We start from the raw sequence: 19758 nt of genomic DNA on the forward strand, positions 1-19758 counted from the left end.
ACTGACTGAATCGTATGAATCAGTGATGGACCTGTAAGTCGGTTAACTGCTCTTCCACAGCACACAACAGCAGTTTTTACTTTGTTGAATTTAGATATCAGCAGTTTAAAAACACCTCCTTTGACCCCACTTGCCCTCTAGCTACTGCCTGCTCTCTCCTTCCTTCCCTTTTTCCCCTCCTCCACCCAGTGTCTCTCTTGTCATGTCCTAAAACAGGGCATCTCCAGAGAGCTGTGGAAGGGACAGAGGGAGAAGCAGATAGGAAGGCTTCAGAGAAGGCAGGTTGTTCAGGGTGGGCCCTTAAGGGCGGATGCGGAGTTGAGGGGTGCCGAAGCCTCGTTTATCCTGCTGGGGTGGCTTTTCTCAGCAGTGTGGAAAATACACATTGAGATGCTCATTTTCTCCAATTTTATTAGATTGTTGTTCCTTGCTTTCACCGGAAAAATCATTTGCAAAGCTGTTGCGCTAAGCAGCAGTACTTAACGATCTCAGAGAGAGAGTTCTGGAACCAGAGGGATCAGGACTTAGTTCCCCTGTCTCTTGCTCAGTTCTTCATTTGTAAAATGGCAGTTACAATGATGTCTGTTCGCAGGGATGTTGAGAGATGTTAGTGAGAGGAGCTCCCTGCGGAAGTGTGCCCTCTCAGCCACCACGTGAGCCTGCCTGGACTTGTTCACAGGACTCAGGATTTGGCCAGTGATTAACCTTTACATTTACCTCTGACTGTCAGGAGTTGAGATGACAAAACTGAAAAGAGAAAAAGAAAAAAAGCTTGAAGGCTCCCTCTCTTACAGATATAGGAAGATTTATTGCCAATTAATTACAAGATCGTCAGTCAAGTCCAGCTGGAACTCTGAGGAGCATTTTGAGATCCGCTGAAGAATATTTATGTACACCTTCCTTACTGAAACTCCTCCTGTAAACCAAGAAAAGTGGTCATTCTTTCAGTGGCTGCAGTAATGAAACTATATGAAGTGACTTAACGCTCATTGAGACTGTTGTGGTGAAGTCATCCTTTAGATTTGCTCCTCAGAGTTATATGAGTGTTAAGTGAAAGAGGGATTTCGATAAATTCACAAACGAAGCAAGTTGGCTGCTTTGAGTTTTAAGAAAGACAACATTTTACATAGAATTTCATGGAGTCATAGAGCCCAGAAAACCATTTATTCATTCAGCAAGTATTGATTGAGCATCGGCTAGTTGAGAGTTACGTAGCTAATGAAATAGAACGACTAGGAAACCGCTGCTGCTCCCTGTCCCCTTCTGATATTTAAGACTTTTATTTCCATATTCCACGTGATTAAATTGGCTCCCAGAATATTCACTATTATATATTTTAATAACAGATCTTCCCACTAAACTTGTGGCTTCTCACTATTGCTATACTTATGTGATAGTTCTGTTTTACTTTTTGCGTACTTGAAGAAATTAAACTAATCTTTCAAGTGCTGTGCCCACTTCAGGGTACCACTAAGAGAAGGGAGGGAGGAAGATGAGGGTATTATAGGTGGGTATTAGCAGAGGGAAGGATGGCTGGAGGAAATCCTGAGCACCGTAGGACCTATCCAGATGGAGCTGTGTTAGGAAGGGAGTTTGGACCTGCCCCTCAGTGTCTGAGACCATTTGCTCTGCAGTACCTTCTAAGTTATGAGCCTTTCAGCTCTTCAGATACATAGACTTGTAAATTATAGTGCACATTTCTTCCTCTGTTTTGCAAGACTTAGAGTCTCATCAAGGTTTCGTTTCTGCTTTTGGTAGTTTCAGGTTTTCTCTGTGGCAATTTACAAATATTTGAATTACAGAAATACCACAAAATAGGGCACTTCTTCCTCAGAGCAGTATTGCAGGGTACGTTACATGGATGGGAAAGATGAATTTAAAAGTTTACCATGGTTTGGAGTGCATCATTTATTAATGAACATGAATCTCATAATCAAGTCATTCTTTCTCCTTTGCATCTGAAGCAGTTACTGTAACCCCTTTGAATTTGTAGGGGAGTGTAGTAGAAGGCAGTCATTTTCTACTCAAAACTGAAGTATCAAGTGTGTTTTTATATATTAAATTATTGTTATATAGATAATAACTTAATTTCATTGCTCTTAATGACCAAATCTTGAGTTACTGAACAATCTTTATCTTAGAAAATGTCCAACTGTATAGAACAGAATTATGATAGTAGAGTCTTTTTGACTCCGTAATGTCTTTTTGATCTGCAATGAAATAAATGATTGAGTGTTTTCTGTCTACTCCATGATCTTTAGGTCGTTTGCACTTGGAATGCTGTGGAATTACAAAAAGCAGCTTCAGCTGAAATTTAGAAGCTTTAAGGCTGACTGTGCATTTTAGTGAGAAAGATTAATTTCAGAGATTGAAAAAAGGCTTCTAGTCCTTGTCATCTATGTGCACTTAAGACATTACTTCTTTATTTGTACATTGAGTCATAGAGTGTTTTCTCAGTGTACATAGTCATTTGATAAGGATTAAGATAAGGGAATACTCTTACGAGTAAATGAATGGATGACTCATTTCGTGCAGATATGATATTGTTAGTATTAGCACCTGAGGACCCCGCAGCAGTACTGCCATGGCACATTGAGGACGCCACAGCCATGCTCCCCTAGAACTTAAGGATACTGTGACAGTGCTCCCAAAGTTGTTTGCATGACACTGCAGTTCATCATGTAGTTATGTGATTGCCTTGATCTTCTTAGATAACTTGAAAAAACCCGAAGGGCAGGAGCTCTGTCTTCTTAATTATCTGGCACATAGTAAGCACTCAATAAATACTGAACCAAGGAATTCCCATTCCCCAAATTAAAATTCTCTATAACCCCACTTTATCCCCAGAAAAAAATTTTTTTAACTTTTGGTTTTTTATAGTATTTTTGGTTTAATACTAATTTCAGATACATTGTATTTTTACATTGTGGGGGCGGCACGTAACGGATGAATGAAGAATGGCATTGGCTAGCCAGGAATCATCATTTCAATCATAATGCTTTCTGTAGTTTCTATTAAAAACCATTAGAAGTTTAGATGACCACTTATAAATGTGCTTTTGACACCCATTGGAGACTGTCCATTTCAGCTTAGGAACATTCAGATTACAGTCCAAAATAAAGGGAGCATTCTACCTGCTCGTGGGAAAGAGTGAAGCAGCTCCACATGGATTCCAGTTGCAGGTGTGGTCAGTTGGCTGTGTGGTCTCTGCTATTAGGTGGAGGTTGGGGGTGACAGCATGAAGGAGATCCCCAGCCCAGGGGCCTCTCATTAAAAAGCTCCGATGTCTCTCTAAACAGATTTTTTTTTTTTGAAATTTTTTTATAGCCTTTTCTAAGACTGTCAGGGATTTTTTTCCCCCTCTTGGTGCTAGTAAAGTGGTCACCAAAAGGATGAAATGGTGAAGATAGTACATGTTTTTGGAAGATGAAATTATGAAGTTAAACTTGCACAGTCCCTGAGTTATTTGTAGACATTTATCATCAGCCCTGCAGAAATGTTTTTTATACCTTTCTCTCTACATCTCCATTCCCCAGTTAGACTAAAGCGTGTATGTTTATTTATGGGGAAGGTTTAACAGTTTTTATTTCTAATAGGATCCTCCTCTTTTTCACTCATAGCTTTCTAGAATATCTCCAATTAGTTAATTGTGAACAAATCCTTAAAACAAAATTACTTAAATTCTCTTTCATTCTTAAAAGTTGTATGCAACTGAATCCTTTTGTCTTTTTAAAGCCAAGGGAAGGATGGCTTTAGGTATGCACCTGTGAAACCCTGGATGAGAACAGGAGCATAGGTGTGCACCTGCAGCATAGGGGACCCTGGGTGAGAGTGTGCTTTTTCCATAGGTCTCAGCCACATTTGCAGCCAGTCTGGTCAGCAGCCCAGCTATTGGCGCATTGCTCTCTGCCAGTTATGGAGACAGCCTCGTTGTGCTGGTGGCCACAGTGGTGGCTCTTCTGGACATCTGCTTCATCTTGTTGGCTGTTCCAGAATCTCTGCCAGAGAAGATGAGACCTCTTTCCTGGGGAGCTCAGATTTCGTGGAGACAAGCAGATCCTTTTGCGGTAAATACAAACACTAAAACATTTACTTTCTTACATACGTTTTTCTGAGCCATGTAAATAAAAGAACATTTCTGCAGCCTCAAGCATCCTAGCAGTTGTTGATCCATTTTTTTTTCTCCAGTGAAAATAGAAAAAATTTAATTGCCAAGTAAGGGACTGAGGTAGGCTGTACACCAAGGAGTATATATAATTCATACTTCTTAAATCCAGCATGTGGTTATCATAAGGGAAGGGACAAGAAATTCTTGTCTGGTTAATTCCTGACGAAGGCTTGAGAAGGAAGATTTTTCTATTTCTTTTTGCACAGTTTTCATCCCTTTTTTTTTTTTTAAACAAAATAAATGAATGTAGCCATTTGGAGTGGTTGTTTTCATTCACTTAAATTCAAAAGTGTTAAATGCATTTGAACTGACTGAAGTAGTTATTTTTAAGTTGTTAATATACACCCACTTTGAACAGAGATTTTAAACTTATCTTTTACAAATTGGATTCTTTGTTTTCTATTTTTTTGTTTGTTTTTTGGCATAGGGGAATTCCATTAACAACGAAAAAAAGTGCTGAGAAAAAGAATCTTCCCTCTCTATCTGGTTTGAAATTGTTCTTGAAGGAAATATGTGCAGAAAAAAACAACCAGTGATTTGATTTTTGCTTTTTATCCCCTAAGTTTATCTTTTAGGAAAAACACATATAACAAAACTAACCCATGAGAAATTCTTTTCTAAAAAGTTCCCTCAGTGCATGAGCTGGGGACCCTGCTCTTTCTGTTTGTGCTGTGATGTCAGACATCAAGAAATAGGTGTGGTGCTTGCTTCGACAGCACATATACTGAAATCAGAATGATACAGAAAAGCTTAGCATGGCCCCCCGCGCAAGGATGACACACAAATTTGTGAAGTGTTCCATATTTTTCTGACTATACTTCAACAAAATAAAAAACATAGAAAAAAAAAGAAAGAAATAGATGTGGAGAGAAGAAAACCAGGAGTGGAGCCAGTGAGACGTCTGACCTTGTCACGTGGCAGTCAGTCTACACATGGAAACCCTCTGTGAAACAGAACTGTTGTGGCTTACTTTTCAGGACTGTTGTGAGGATTGCAGTGAATATATGTAAATTAACCAGTCCCGTGTCTGGTGTATAGCAAGGTCCCAATAGACATTGGCTGCTTTTTCTTTTAATTATATGAAGGTTACAATTATGATGACGTAAAATGCACTGCAGCTCTCTCCACTCCATGGACCACTTCTGGTGCACCTTTGGTCTACTCAAACATCTTATGTAGAGAGGAATGTAAGGAGTTTGGAGAAGGTTGTGACATTCAAAAAGTTGTTACTGGTCAGAGAATCTTGTCACTGACCCCATGGCTGGAGCATATTTATTTGGCTACCAGTTTTACAGGCAAATTTAATATTAACATTTTAAAGAATAGAGTCAATTTTTGTGTAATGAAAACTCTGTACTGTTTATGGCTTTAAGGGAGTTGTATTGTGAATGAAAGAGAGAGATGAGATTTTCTTAAGAGGTTCTAGAGCAATATTTTTTAGGGTCTGTTCATGGTTTGTTCAGGGTCTGTCTCAGGATGTGATCCAGTATTGTTAACAAAGATAAGCAAGTGTTTTTTAAAAAAGAGGGAGAGAAAGAGAGAAAGCTGTAATATTTGAAACATACATCTCTAGAACTAGGACTTGTAACCTCCTTAGAGAGATGATAGATTTAATGTTAATGTTCATTTTGTTTTATAATTCAATCCATGCATCTTTTGTTATTCCCCCTTAAGAGATCAAAACAAGCCAATATCCCTGAATATCAGTGACATTAGTATCCATTTGCTTTTTATGTGTTTCTCTTTCTGCTTATTCCTAGTCACTGAAGAAAGTGGGAAAAGATTCTACCGTCTTGCTAATCTGCATCACCGTTTTCCTTTCATACCTCCCTGAAGCTGGACAGTATTCAAGTTTTTTCCTCTATCTCAGGCAGGTGGGTAGTAGGTGCCTAGTAGCTTTTGAACATGAGGAAAATCAAAGTTTGGGATCTATCTAAAGGTATTTTGGGGAGAGCAGTGCAGACAAAAAAAATGTGTTAACTTGCTTCTATTTACAAATGTAGGTGCTGACATAGTCGTCAGGAGATCTTTAGTGCTACATGTTTTAAAATACAATAAATGTTTACTGTGGAAAACATTTCCTTGAGAATTAGAAACAGAATTTGTCTTTAATAATACCCATTGAATTTCACTAAGAAGTGAAGTTTATTTCAGAAACACCCTGACCCCTGAGTCTGCTCACAGCCAGCTTGCTGAGCCACCTAATGGCCAGAGCTCAGTACCACTGAGACTTCGAGGTGCTCACAAGCAATCGTCAGAATAATCTTTTCATGCTTCTGATTATTTTCTCTTTAAAAATTTATACTTTGTCCCTCCAAAAGGCATCTGACTTAAGGCAATTTAAAAAAAAAGTTTCCTATTCCAGCTGCTACTTCAGACCTCTGGGATGGCTAAGACCTGATTCGCCTTCCAGTGCAATCCTGCTTTGGTCTCTTACTGGTTTCACTGGAAGACCTTCTCCTCATGGTTTACTCCACTTTGTCAGAGCAGGCCTCCTCTTAGATAAATTCCTTTCTTTTTAGAGATAGTTTTAAATGTGATTTGTTAAATTCGCCACTCTCATAGCTTTCCTAAGAGTAGGAGAGTATAATATTTTATATGATAGTGTGTCTCTAAGTGAAACTTTTTTTTCAAGCATTTTTACTTGTTTTGCTTGTTTATAGTGGGTGAGTACTAGAGATTTAGAAGGAAAAGTGGTGAGATAATGTGCTTAATATAGAAAATTATATATGCATTTGTAATGAAATTATACATTAAATTGCATTAAATGTGTATTTAATGTAGAAAATAATATAGGAAAAATGAGAAACCCCAAGGGAAAAAGTGAAAAAATTTGTCTTCGTCCTTCATGTGGATAATAAACAACTGTGAATATTTTCTTTTTTATCTTTTTCCTATACTTATGCTTATGTCACCACCACCACCAACAACTGCAACAAATCAGAATCATTCTGTTATGTTGTATTTGTGTTCGCTTTTTAGGGCTCACACACAATCAACACATACATATTTTAGTTTAAACTGTATTTATTTGTAAATCATGTATTTGATAAGGAATTTGTATCCAGCATTTTTGTAGAACTTTACTCAATAATAAAAAGACAAATGCCCCAACTGAAAACGTAGGCAAAGGATTCTGAGCACATATTTCTCCAAGATACACAAATGGCCAATAAGCACGTGAAAGGCCACTTAACATCATTAGCCATCAAGGAAGTGCAAATCAAAACAGTAATGCTTCACTTTACACCTGCTAAGATGGCTGTAACCAGAAAGGGAGAGAAATGGGGACCCTCATACATGCTGGTGGGAATGCAGAACGGGGCAGCCACTGACAAACAGTCTGGTAGCTCCTCAAAGTGTTCAACATAGGGTTCCCAGCAAATCTATTCCCAGGTACATAGCCAAGAGAATCGAAAGCACCTATCTGCACAGAAACTCTGACACAAATTACTATTCATAGTAGTCAAAAAGTAGAAACAACCCATATGCCTATGAACTGATGAAACAGATCAACAAATGTGATATATCCATTCAATGAAACATTATTTGGCAGTGAAGCACTGATACATGCTACAGTGTGAGTGAGCTTTGAAAACATCATGCTAAGTGAAAGGAGCCAGGACCGTATATTGTATGACTCCATTTGTATGAAGTGCTCAGAATAAATATATCCATAGACAGGAAGTAGACTCCTGGCTGGGTGGCAGGGTGGGTTGGGGAAATGGGACTCCTACTGGGGTACCATGCGTCTCTGAGGAGTGATGAGGTCTTCTAAAAGTGATCATGGTGATAATTGCCCAGCTCTGTGAATATTCTCAAAGTATTGAATTATAACACTTATAATGGATGAATGGTATGTATTTAAATTCCATTTCAGTAAACCTGTTTTAAAAATGTATTTACAAATTAAGCTGAGAAATAGATTCCAATTTTTAAAAATTTCATTTGATTAGAGAGTAATATAGAATATTATTTTGGGAACAAGAGGTTCTAGCTCTAACTCTTAATAGCTGATTGTGTGACTTAAATAAAGTAAGCCAGTAATTTATGAAATGTGAAGAATGTATACACTAATTCCTAAAGTTTTTTTCTGAATTTTATAGAATTTCAATAGAGGGCAAATTAACTTTAAAAACTTGGTATTTAAAACTTTAAAAGCTTTAGGCATTTCAGAGCTGCTCTTAAAGCTAAAAGGCTTAGAAATCACTGCCAGCTAACTTTGGCTGCTCATTTCAATCACCATGAAAACTTTAAAATGTACCTGTGTCTGGGCCCAGAGAGTCTGATTTAATTGTTCTCAAGTGAGTTCCAGTGTCTCATTTCTCCGCTTTCCCCTCTTCACTCCTCTCTCCTTCTCTGTTGCCCACGTGATTTTAGTGTTGAGCCAAAGCTGAGAGCCACTGACTTTGCCAATGAGCATATTCTGTGTTGACAGCATGAAAAATCAGATAATTTGCTTCACATTCTTTCGATAAACGTTGTATTTGTCTCTTGGTGGGTTGGAGATGGGGAGGGATATGAAAATAATAGCCTATAACTGAAAATATTGTATTACTATTTAATATTTGTCAAATTAAGTTGTGCCTGCTTGTAAGGGTTTCTTATAAAAGATTCAGCTGTACTGGTTAAATAGGTTCAACTTTGAGCACTGTCTAAATTTGCCATTGTCAAGGTTTTATGAACTTGCCTCAGTTTTATTCTGTGGCTTTAATAGAACATGACATTTCTTACTATTTTTAGATACCTGTATTACAAAGTGTTTTCATTTCCACAGATCATAGGTTTTGGATCTATTAAAATTACAGCATTCATAGCTATGGTAGGAATTCTGTCTATTGTGGCTCAGGTGAGTGTCATTTTTACCCATCTTTTTTTTTTTTAAACGTTTGTAATCCAAAAAAACTATCTGTGGTACAGCATCATACCTAGTAAACTGATAAACTGACCTACATACAGTCCATAGAACTATTCCATTTTTAATAGAATCTTGAGGTTGTGATTTAGGGGGAATTTAATACAGCTTGTCAGTACTTCAATACTTGTTACCTCTAATGGGTCAATTCAGCAAATAAAAATTTGCTTTTACAACCACCAGCCACAATCTAACTGCAGATATTGCAGAATTAACCAGAAGGTTGTTTGAATGGTATTTTGATGTGAAAAGTAGTGAAAGCGAAAAACAGAAATGAAAATTCATCACTATTAAAATCCTTGCTATCCCCGGGGCTGAAGAAATGCGGTAAGTCAGTGCATAAGAATGTATGTAAACAGGATTTAGTAAACATCCCCATCTGTCATAACTATAGGACCACAAAGGGCAGGGCATGTGTTCTTTAAATTAATTTATTGATGTGCTTAGGTGCGTTCACTGTATGGGACTGCCTGGAGGCCACTTCCCTGAAGCAGCTACGTGCTGCTTTAACGCATGGGAAGGCCAAGTGGAGCACTGCCTTGTGGTAACTCCCCCAAGGAGAAATGAGAAGGCTGCGGAACTGTTTGGCCCAAAAACTACAATTGATAAGGCTTGTAGGAATGCATCAAACCAAAGGCCTTTTTTTTTTAAAGCTGAATCAGCAAATGTAAATTATGTTAAATTTCAAGTTGCCTAGGATTTTTTTTTTTTTTATTAACTGTGGTTAGTCAGTTATCCCACATTCATTTTTTATCCTATGCCTTTTCCGACTATCTCAACTAATTTTTTTAGGACAGTATATGTTAAAATCACATTTGTATCAATCCAACTTTGTGAAACTGTGAACCCCATCAAAAATCTCACATATTCTGTAAAGGAGGTTGCTATTCACTGGTGGTTAAGTGATTGGCCTTTCTCCAAAGAGACTGAGGCCTGTGCTTCTCAATCCAGTAACTGTTGAAGGGCTGTGATGACCTTTTGTGAAGTGCTAAGCACCAGATAAACAGGTTTGTGGCTAGGCTCGAGGCCCTTAGCCCACGTCAGTCTGAGGAGGCCCTGATGCTTCACCCCTTAGAGCTATGTCAGTGCTGCATTGTCTGCAAGGTCCCAGGTCAGGTGGTCTGCCCTTAGAGGTCCTTGGTTCCGTCTCTGTGTGCATGATTCTCAGGATTACCCTTTTTGCTTTGCAGACTGTCTTTCTCACCATCTTGATGAGATCATTAGGCAATAAGAACACTGTCCTCCTTGGTTTGGGCTTCCAGATGCTCCAGTTAGCCTGGTACGGTTTTGGATCTCAGCCATGGTGAGCATCTCCCCTGGATTCTCATGAACTAACAGATAGGTATATCTTTTAGAGGAGCTCAAGTTAGTTGAGTGTGATATGAAGGAAGCAGGAGTTATTTTACTGGCATAATATATTCAGCATTTCAAAAACTGTTTGGACTTGATTTGGGAAAAGGTAGAGCTAGACAATTTAGGATTATTTGGGAAGATTGCCTTCACCTCAACTGGCTTTCAGTGAGTTGTTAACTTTAAATTGAATGTATATATATCTTCCTCTGACTGCACCCCAAAAAAGTTTTAAGTCTGATTCTTAAACACACTTGTCAGATTCGAGAGACACCACATATAGTCAAAAACAAAGCAAGAAGACAAGGAAAAATGACTGATTATGACAAGGTTTACTGTCATAATGAGCTGAGTGACTTTGGATAGTCCACATAGCCTTCAGAATATAAAGCATATGAGTTAGATGAACACTAGGATCTCTTCCAAAATCCTATGTACCTTGAGGCGGTTATTACTCCTCTAACATATTAGTCTCCCATAAAGACAGGAAGGAAGGTCAAATTAAGCCCCGTGGAATAAGAAGAAATAAAGAATTTTGAGTACTATTTTGTTATGTGGCAAGTCTCCCTGTGTGCCTGGTTACCAAATACTAAGAGTTCGTATCTCGATTTTAAATATTTGAGTTGGTCCCCATTTTGCGATCATAAATGGACAGCATAATTTAGAAAAATACGATATCCTTAAGGCGGTCAGTGGTTGGTTCTTCTTGTTCTTTGAAATCTTAATTTCAGTCACATGAACATTGGTTTGGTAGCTGGTTCAAACTCATGCTACCTTAAAAAGATTGTGTCATTGTCAAAGGTTCCTCCTTTTAAGTAAGGGCATGCATCTCATCCCCAAGACAGCTTGGCCAAGAAGATTTTAAGCCCAGTTGGGGCCTCGCTTTCCTCATACTCACGCTTAATACTGACACACACGTAGGTCCCTTTCACTGAGGAAAGGACAGAGGTCTAAAGGAAGCAGCCTGGAAGTCCGCAGGATGTTGTCTTGACCTTCAGGTCTGTTTTTTCTGTTGGTGGCACACAATACTTTGTTGAGAGTTAGCAAACTGAGCAACTCAAGGGCAGTATGGAGGTAAGCCTTTGAGAAGTACAAAGAAAAAAGTGGAAAATTGGTGGGAGAAATGTGGTATTTATAGAAAAGAGAAAAATCCTTTTGAAGTTCATTGAGCTTCTATCTAAAAATGGTAATAGGGAAAGCCAGGAAGAAGAACAGATTTTGACAGGGAGAAAATAAAAAATGAAACGTTCCCAGCCCGTGAAGGCATCAGTATTAATAGTGCGATGTATATAACCTTCCAGGTTAAAACATAAATAAATCTATTTTTAAAGAGAGAAAAAATAAGTAGAACTTAACACGAGAAAACAAAGAATTTTGTGCTTTTGCCATTGCTTATGCTGTGAACAGCAGGCCCTCTGGGGCTGGCCTGCCCCCTGACCACAGCCTGGCCTGTCATTGCAGGATGATGTGGGCAGCGGGGACCGTGGCTGCCATGTCCAGCATCACATTTCCAGCAGTAAGTGCCCTCGTCTCTCGGAATGCAGAGTCAGATCAGCAAGGTGAGGTCACTGTCCCCCTCCCTGCTTTCCTCCTTCAGCAGAGGTGTCCCTGCCGGAAGCATGAGCAGCTCTGAGCCTCTCTCCACGTCTGCAGAGCAAGGGGTCACAGCCACGTGGTCCCTGCTCAACAATCATTTCTATTTGGCAAATAGGAAGATTATGTATTCCTGCCTGATTTCATCTTATATTCATATTTTCGAAATCTGGACTCAGCAGATCAGAATACTGAGAGTTACAAGTACAACTATCCATTTTCTCTTCTCAGTTTTGGCTCCTCTTTTGTGTGTTACCGTCAGAATTTACTATTAACAGATGTCTGTTAAATAATGATAGACTAGTAAAGGAATGAGTTCTTTAATCACTGTAATCACTAAAATTTCTTTAATTTGGAATCACTCAAAGTCTGCTACTCAGTTTAGGAAATGATTCTTTGAGAGGATGAAGAAAAAATAAATCTGTAGTTCTTGATAATTGGATGCAGAGTGAGAGGCAAAATGAAGATGGTTATGTAGAGAGTAGTACTGGGCTGTCTAGACTCTTTCTTGATCCTTCTTGTGACTTTGGCTTCCCTTTCAGGCAGGTCCTTCTGCCAGAATTAATGCTTCTCTGTCACTTAGTGGCTCACTTGACTGTAGTCAGAAAGTAGTGAATTTTAAAAGAAAAAAATTTGAATGTCTTTAGAGACCTTTAAAAAGTTTCAATAAAAAAATAGATTGGAAAAGATAGTTTATTCATTGCACCTATTTTTCCACATCAGAAATTAGCCATCTTATTCATATCTGCTTTTAAATAGTGTCATTTGAAGACCACAGATTCTGTGTGTCACCCTCATGATGGTAACTCGGCTGGCTGTGCAGCCTCGGGGAGGTGCTGTGGTCATCAGAAGGCAGGAGCTATCTGGGGGGATGAGCTTAGCCTTGGCATCTGACAGACACGATCCTGTCTCTCAAGGCATGAATTTTCTTTGCCTTTTTAAAATGCTTATATGTATTAATACAGGTGTTTCTAAATGTCAGCATATAAACTCATTAGAACATACTGTCTTAAGTTGAATTATATTTGACCATTTTTGACTTGCCTAAACCTCCATCTCATATGGCTCAAGCTAATTTTTTACCTGCCATGTTAAAAAAAAAAAACAGCTATCTAGAAACTGGCACTTCTGGACTTTGCAGTGCAGGTGTAAGGGAGATGGACTTGGAACATGGAGATCATCGTGAGGAACAGAATCTGTCTGGAGGTGCATGTCAGGACTGCTGTGGGCTCACACATGGGCAGGGAGACAAGAGGCAAAGGGCATATTTTTAATGTAAAAGCAGCACTCAATGAGTAGAAGAGAAAAATCTCAATCCACAGAGCAGTGGAAATTGGCCCATAAATGGAGAATATTAAGATTTTTTCTTCCCACATTAAGATCTGCTGTTATGGGGGAATTCAGCCCCAAAGGGATTGCAGAAACATCACTGTCATTTCATATCAGTATAGATCTTAGGGCAGGGACTGACGACAGTATTAAAAGGACATAGAAGACCAAGAAAACATTTGTGCAATGAAGTGAAAATGTGATAGCTGAAGTCCCTGCAGTCTACTTGCCTCAGCCCAGACCACTCAGTCCGGCTGACTCCGTATTTCATAACTTTTAAGAAAGTACTGGTAAATCTGCAACATGAGATGCTCTGGTGAGAAAACTGGCTCCCTTCTCCTTGTCCTGACTTAGGAGTTGCCCAGGGCATCATAACTGGGATAAGAGGACTGTGTAACGGCCTGGGGCCAGCGCTGTATGGCTTCATATTCTACGTGTTCCACGTGGAGCTGACCGAGTTGGAGCCAGAGCTGAATTCTAACAATGCTGCCCTGCAGGTAATTTGGTAATAAGTCTAATTCTATAATAGTGATTATGTCTGATTATAGCAAAATCTTCTGACCTTAAATTTGGACAGTGTTCTTACTGTTGTAGCATTACTGTTGTATTTGACAGCAGTAAGTGCTGTTTCATTGCTTACCGGGATTAAGGAGGGATCATTTCAGTGATTTAATATCTTCTGTAAAAAACTTGTCTTAGCTTTGTTCAGGTTCTGTTTTCACCTACACAGTTACTCTGATCACAATACTGTTCTCTGGTGAAGCCCAGGCCAAATAAAATATGAAATGACCTAAGATTCCAGCTAGAAATTGAGCTAGAGTATTTTTTCTACTATTTATTTGCTTCCAAGCTGTATTTAATATACGTTTCTGTATAAAACTGGAATTAATGTTCATGTACAGAGCACATGATCTCAGGTCACAGGGTGGGGTTAGAGACAAACAGCTGTTGCTTACAAGTTTAGTTAAGCTGTTGGGGAGTGGTGCACAATGAAGTAATTAGTTGCCCCCATCATATTCCAAATCCCATACTCTTGTTAGTATTTGCCGTGACACTTAAACATTTGCTTATGAGAAAATAACTTACTTCTCAGTGGTGTGTGTTTTGGGTCATCTAAGACAAATTTTGGATTGAAAGACTAACCAAATTCTTCATCTTCATTTGTTTCCCATCAGGGAGCTGTCATCCCAGGTCCACCGTTTTTGTTTGGGGCATGTATAGTCCTTATGTCTTTTCTGGTTGCCTTATTCATCCCTGAATACAGCAAAGGCAGTGGAATTCAAAAACAGAGCAGCAGCATCAGTGGCAGCCTAACCAACAATGCCCCGGAGCGGGGCAGTGGTGAGGACATCGAGCCACTGCTGCAGGACAGCAGCATCTGGGAACTGTCTTCCTTCGAGGAGCCTGGGAATCGGTGCACTGAGCTATGAACTGCAGAAAGGGAGGCTCTGCAGACACCATCTCAGAGCCATGGGGGGCCACACCACATGGGGACTTCATGGTGCTGGAGGGGAGATGCTTGCTAGCGGCACCGTTCAGGGCCAAGCTTGAGAAGTAACCACCTCCATCCCTCTGTCTCCCTCCCCGTCCTCCTCCTCTTCCTTTTCTACCATTCTTTTTCTTTCTGTTTATATGTGAGAACAAGATTTGAAATACTTCCCTGCATCAGTATGCAACTCTCAAAGTTATATGGAGTCTCAACTTTGAAACTCAAGTAGAAAAATTCATCTCTGATAAAAAGGATGGCTTTACTTTAATAAGTCCAGAGTAAGCGTGCCCATGGCCTTTTTAGTAGAAGATGCAGGATTGTAGTGCAACTGCCACCTCTGGCAAAATCTGAGATTAAAAATCCCATGTTTTCTCCCTTCCTGTTCCTCTGACCTGTGCCCTTTTAGCCCGTGGGTGTTTTGTGAGTGGCTGCTTTTAAGAGTCACTCAGTATCAGGGATCTATTGCCTTTGTTCAAAGGTCAAGCGAAAATCTAGTCTACTCTCCTTTCCTTCTCTCTACTTCCTATTCTTGGCTGGAACAAAACTCAGCATATACACCTCTAGACATTAATAATATTGATCAGTGATAACCTTTACCAGATGAAGGGAAATTTTTTATAAATTCTAATCAGGAAGAATTAGCAACTCAGATTCCTGGACCTGACGTCTTAGTCAGATCCAAGGTGATTTTACCGAAGAAAAATACACTTGAAGCGTTCTGGTAGCAACATAGAAATGGGAGGGTGCTTCTAAGGAAGTTTTTAACAATGTAAACATTCCGAAGTGAGGATGAGAGTTGATAGCTGGATACCAGAGGAGTTTACATCCAAGTTTAGACTCAACGTAATGCATTATTACTATTTGCTCCAACCTACATTTCCTGTGTCCTGCTTCTCAATGTTCTCATTCATCACACCCCTGCCTTAACTGCTCTATGTAGGCATTTGTTTTTAGTCAGTCTTTATTTCCATCTGTTTATCTGCCTTTTAAATCTCATTGAGAATATGCCCAGTAAATTCCTTTCTAAAATATGATGGTTTAAGAAGCTCAGTTTCACAATGTGTCTTGCTAATTTTTTGAGATGTTTTATGGACAAAGAAAACTTTACAGATTTATATGTATTTTGCTGCACCAGTAAGTGGACCATTAACTAGGGCCCATCTTTAACAGAGCACTCCTTTGAAAGTTTTATAGGTATGAAATATATGTAGATATTCATAAGCAGTTTTAATTTTTTTGATGGGGTGCTGTGTAAATCTTGTATTTATAAATGTAATGAAGGTATTGACAAAAAATATATACAACTTTTATAAAGGATTGTGTACTGACTGAATACATTTAAAAGAAAATATATTTTGAAACCTGTTCTGCTAAGAACAAAGATAACATATCTTTTTACTATGCTGTTGGTTTTTAAGTTAAGCTTCCTAATGCATAATAAAGTTTCAGTGGATACTTTTAGGTATTTTGTGTTTCTTTAAAGCCGATAATACCATTGATCTTTGGGTTCTCCTTTGGGTGACTTTCAGCTGAAATAAGTTTTTAGTCCTTAAGCTAATGCAGAAGATATATGTATTTTCAAAGAAGTTTTATTTCAAAATCTCCCTTCAAAAAGATTTTTTTTTTTTAGTTGAAGTATGGTCAGTTTACAATGTTATGTCAATTTCTGATGTACAGCATAATGTTTCAGTCATACATATACATACATATATTCATTTTCATACTTTTTCATTCTAGGTTACCACAAGGTATTGAATATAGTTCCCTGTGCTGCACAGTATAAACTTGCTGTTTATCTATTTTATATATAGTAGTTAGTATCTGCAAATTTTGGACTCCCAAATGTATCCCTTCCCACCCCCTTTCCCCCCGGTAACCATAAGTTTGTTCTGTATGTCTGTGAGTCTTCCTGTTTTGTAAATAAGTTCATTTGTGTTTTTTTTTTTTTAGATTCCACATATGTGATATCAAGAGATAACTTTTTTATTTAAAAAAAAAAGCGAGGACACAACAGGACACTTGCACACATGTTTATTAGCAGCATCATTCACAATAGCCAGAAGGTAGAGGCAGACCAAGTGTCTCTTACTGGTTGAATAGGTAAAGAAAATATGAAAGAAAAATGCCATATGAATTTTCTGTTATATGGCTATTGCTTTGTAATTAAGAAGAATCAAAAAGCCTTTTGTCTGAATAGATTTAGAATCTACCATAGAAAACTTTCCCTGAGTTTTCAAGTGACCAAAATTCAGTGAATTTATTACAATTTTTTTTAAAAATCACTTTCATTAATTTTCAGATGCCATTTCTTAGAATATTGAGTGAATGAATATACTTCATCTTCCAGTTGGGTGTGGATCCAGTGTTCTCAGTGAGTGTTAAGACCCTTATTCTTGGTGTAGCACTGATAAGCTTGCATAATTTTGTGGGGGAAAGTAAACCTAACAATAGCAATTCAAATAAAAATTACATTATTCCCTTCCTGAAGAGGAGGAATAGGGAAAAACTGACTCCAATCCATTGCATTGCCCCAGCAAGTAGAGGGACCCCAGAGAAGAGTAATCTCGAACATCCTACTACCTAAAAATGCAGAGCACAGGTTGGGCAAAGGATGGGGCTGTCCCTAATAATGTTCAGATACAAAAAAAAAAAAAAAAAATCTTCAGGACAAAAAAGGAGTCAATTTTCCAATCCCAAGAGACAAGTATTTTCATAATCACTCCATGGAGGCCACCAGGTTGCAAGACAACTGAATAACCCTAAAAACATAAATGTCCACTAGACTCCTTAGCTCTTAGCAGAGTAAGTGGGCTCCCAAGGAACTACCCAGAATGCTAGAGTGATTTAGTCCTTTCCAGGGAACTCGCTCAGTCATTTGACTCTTAGTTATTGAGGGTTCCAACCATACGTATCAGGCATTGCTCTAGGAGGTAGGGGCATAGGATGACTAGGACAAAGGCCCTGTTGGGGGGAAAAAACAAAAACTCCTGATGCTCTGTCTCTGTGCATCACTCCTGACTGTTCCCCATCATCTTCTGAAATGCCTGTCACTGGACTAACTCCAGAATTTTGATGGATATAGTGGGATGATGATGATTACAAAAATAGCTTCCATTTGCCTTGTTCTACATTTCGTCATTATTTCACTCAATTGTCACAGAAGTTCTGTTAAAGTCCTGTTGGAGTAAACAAAGCTGAAAGGTATTTGTTCCACCCACCCCACTCCTCCGTGGAGAGAAGATAGTGGGCCAGAACAGCACCATCTTGGGCAGGGGCACTTTTCATTAGGTACTACATCTACTTTGATAGAGTGACACCAACTTCAAGAACAGGTTGTGAAAATGAAGAAAGAAACAAAAGCTTCCCAAGGGAAGAAAGACTTTTCAAGTTACCTGACCTTGAAGATGTTGAAGCTGCTCAGAAATTCTTCCTCCAAGAAAGACAGCTTGCTGAAGAGTTACTAGCCCAAGGTGACTATGAGAAGGATATAGACCATTTGACGAACGCAGTTGCTGTGTGTGGACAGCCATAGTGGTTACTCCAAGTGTTAACCGCAAACGTCCACCACCAGCGTCCCAGATACTTCTGACAATGGTTCCAACAATCAGAGAATTATACGTGCTCGGACCTTGGCCAAAGATGATGTGGAGTGAGAAACAAATGTCAACATAATTATCTCAATTTAAAATATGTTTTATATCTTAACTCTGAAGATGAGCAGCTCTGGGGGAGTGAGGGCAAATATGCTTGTTATTCCTACATTGAAATCTACTAAAGTTAACTTCTACTTTGTGTAGATCCATTTGTCCGTTCTATTTATTTTTCCCAGTGAAAAGCGTATTTTGATAGCTTTTAATTGTATACATACACTGAGTTACTGAAATATGGATTTTGTTTATTCCTAAAATGTGTGTAACATCACACTACTTACATTAAAAAAAAAAAAAACCAGTGCTCAGTTACGAAAGGCCAAAAAAAGTATAGAAGAAAGTTGAAGAATATACATTTTTTAAAGCTAGTACATTTTGCTAAACATCAGAAAACTGGATGGAAACTCGATTGTGTTTATCAAAACTGAGCATTAAAGTCCTTGAGAGATTCTTTCCATTTAATCTCTTAAATATGTGAGGTGTGCAGCTGTGCTTCAGTACAACTTCACCGCACCATGTGTATTGGTCTTGAAATGTTTTTCTAAGTCAGTGGGCTTAATGTGTTTTGGCTAGTTATCTCCTTGTAGCTTAAATATACATTGTTGCAAATCGCAGCAGGAATTAGAAGCACCACCCATCTAGCTGACTGAGCTCAATGTCTGCCCACTTGCCTTATTTATAAAATGAAAGAATTGGTCTGCTAATTCAGACAAATCTCCCTTTCAGTTTCAAATTCCTTTGGTTCTGTTCAGTATCTCCAAATTCACCGTCTTCTAGGGGCTATATCTGTCTGGGCAGCTACACTTGCATTTTTTAATACTCTGAATTTTGGAAGCTTGCCTGATTTGGTATTTCTGAAATTTTTTTAAAGGTATAAATTGTGTTGATTTTTCACTGCAGTGATGGTTGTCTCTACTTCTTTAAATTAATCTGAAACTTAACCTTCAAATAAAAAACTGTAAATGGAGTGTAACCTTTAAAAATTATATAAAAATTTTAAATAGTAATTTAAAAAAAAAAAACCCACATATTTCATTTTGACTCCTGGTGGGGAACTATGAGGGAGGCCTAAAGCCTGTGTTCACATTGACAGTTGAAACCACTGGTGAGCATTGGGATAAACGAGCTAGAATACTGATCACAGATATTATAATGTAGAGTGCTGTTAACAAGACAGCAGACTGGGAAGTTCCAGGCTCTCTTTCTTCCATGAAAACATGAAAACAAACAAACAAATGAAAAAAAACACCTATTGATGGGCTAA

At 38.5% G+C, this 19758-nt stretch overlaps 1 protein-coding gene and 1 non-coding gene across 4 annotated transcripts in view; both read left to right on the forward strand.

Moving 5' to 3' along the window:
* The window catches only part of MFSD14B (major facilitator superfamily domain containing 14B), a 67517-nt gene extending 51212 nt beyond the window's left edge, over positions 1 to 16305 (forward strand). For all 3 annotated transcript variants that reach the window (XM_074362986.1, XM_074362985.1, XM_074362987.1), the window contains exons 6-12: positions 3849 to 4067; positions 5929 to 6042; positions 8946 to 9017; positions 10274 to 10386; positions 11895 to 11992; positions 13710 to 13852; positions 14531 to 16305. In XM_074362986.1, coding sequence (XP_074219087.1) covers positions 3849 to 4067; positions 5929 to 6042; positions 8946 to 9017; positions 10274 to 10386; positions 11895 to 11992; positions 13710 to 13852; positions 14531 to 14785 — 1014 coding nt within the window. In that variant the 3' untranslated portion in view covers positions 14786 to 16305. The remainder of the gene's footprint in view (positions 1 to 3848; positions 4068 to 5928; positions 6043 to 8945; positions 9018 to 10273; positions 10387 to 11894; positions 11993 to 13709; positions 13853 to 14530) is intronic.
* Positions 4869 to 4976, forward strand: LOC123611983 (U6 spliceosomal RNA). Its single transcript, XR_006719133.1, has one exon. It is a non-coding gene; the product is annotated as a U6 spliceosomal RNA (small nuclear RNA).
* Positions 16306 to 19758: the final 3453 nt, after the last annotated feature.

Source organism: Camelus bactrianus, chromosome 4, assembly GCF_048773025.1.
Source record: "Camelus bactrianus isolate YW-2024 breed Bactrian camel chromosome 4, ASM4877302v1, whole genome shotgun sequence".
Lineage (NCBI taxonomy): Eukaryota > Metazoa > Chordata > Mammalia > Artiodactyla > Camelidae > Camelus > Camelus bactrianus.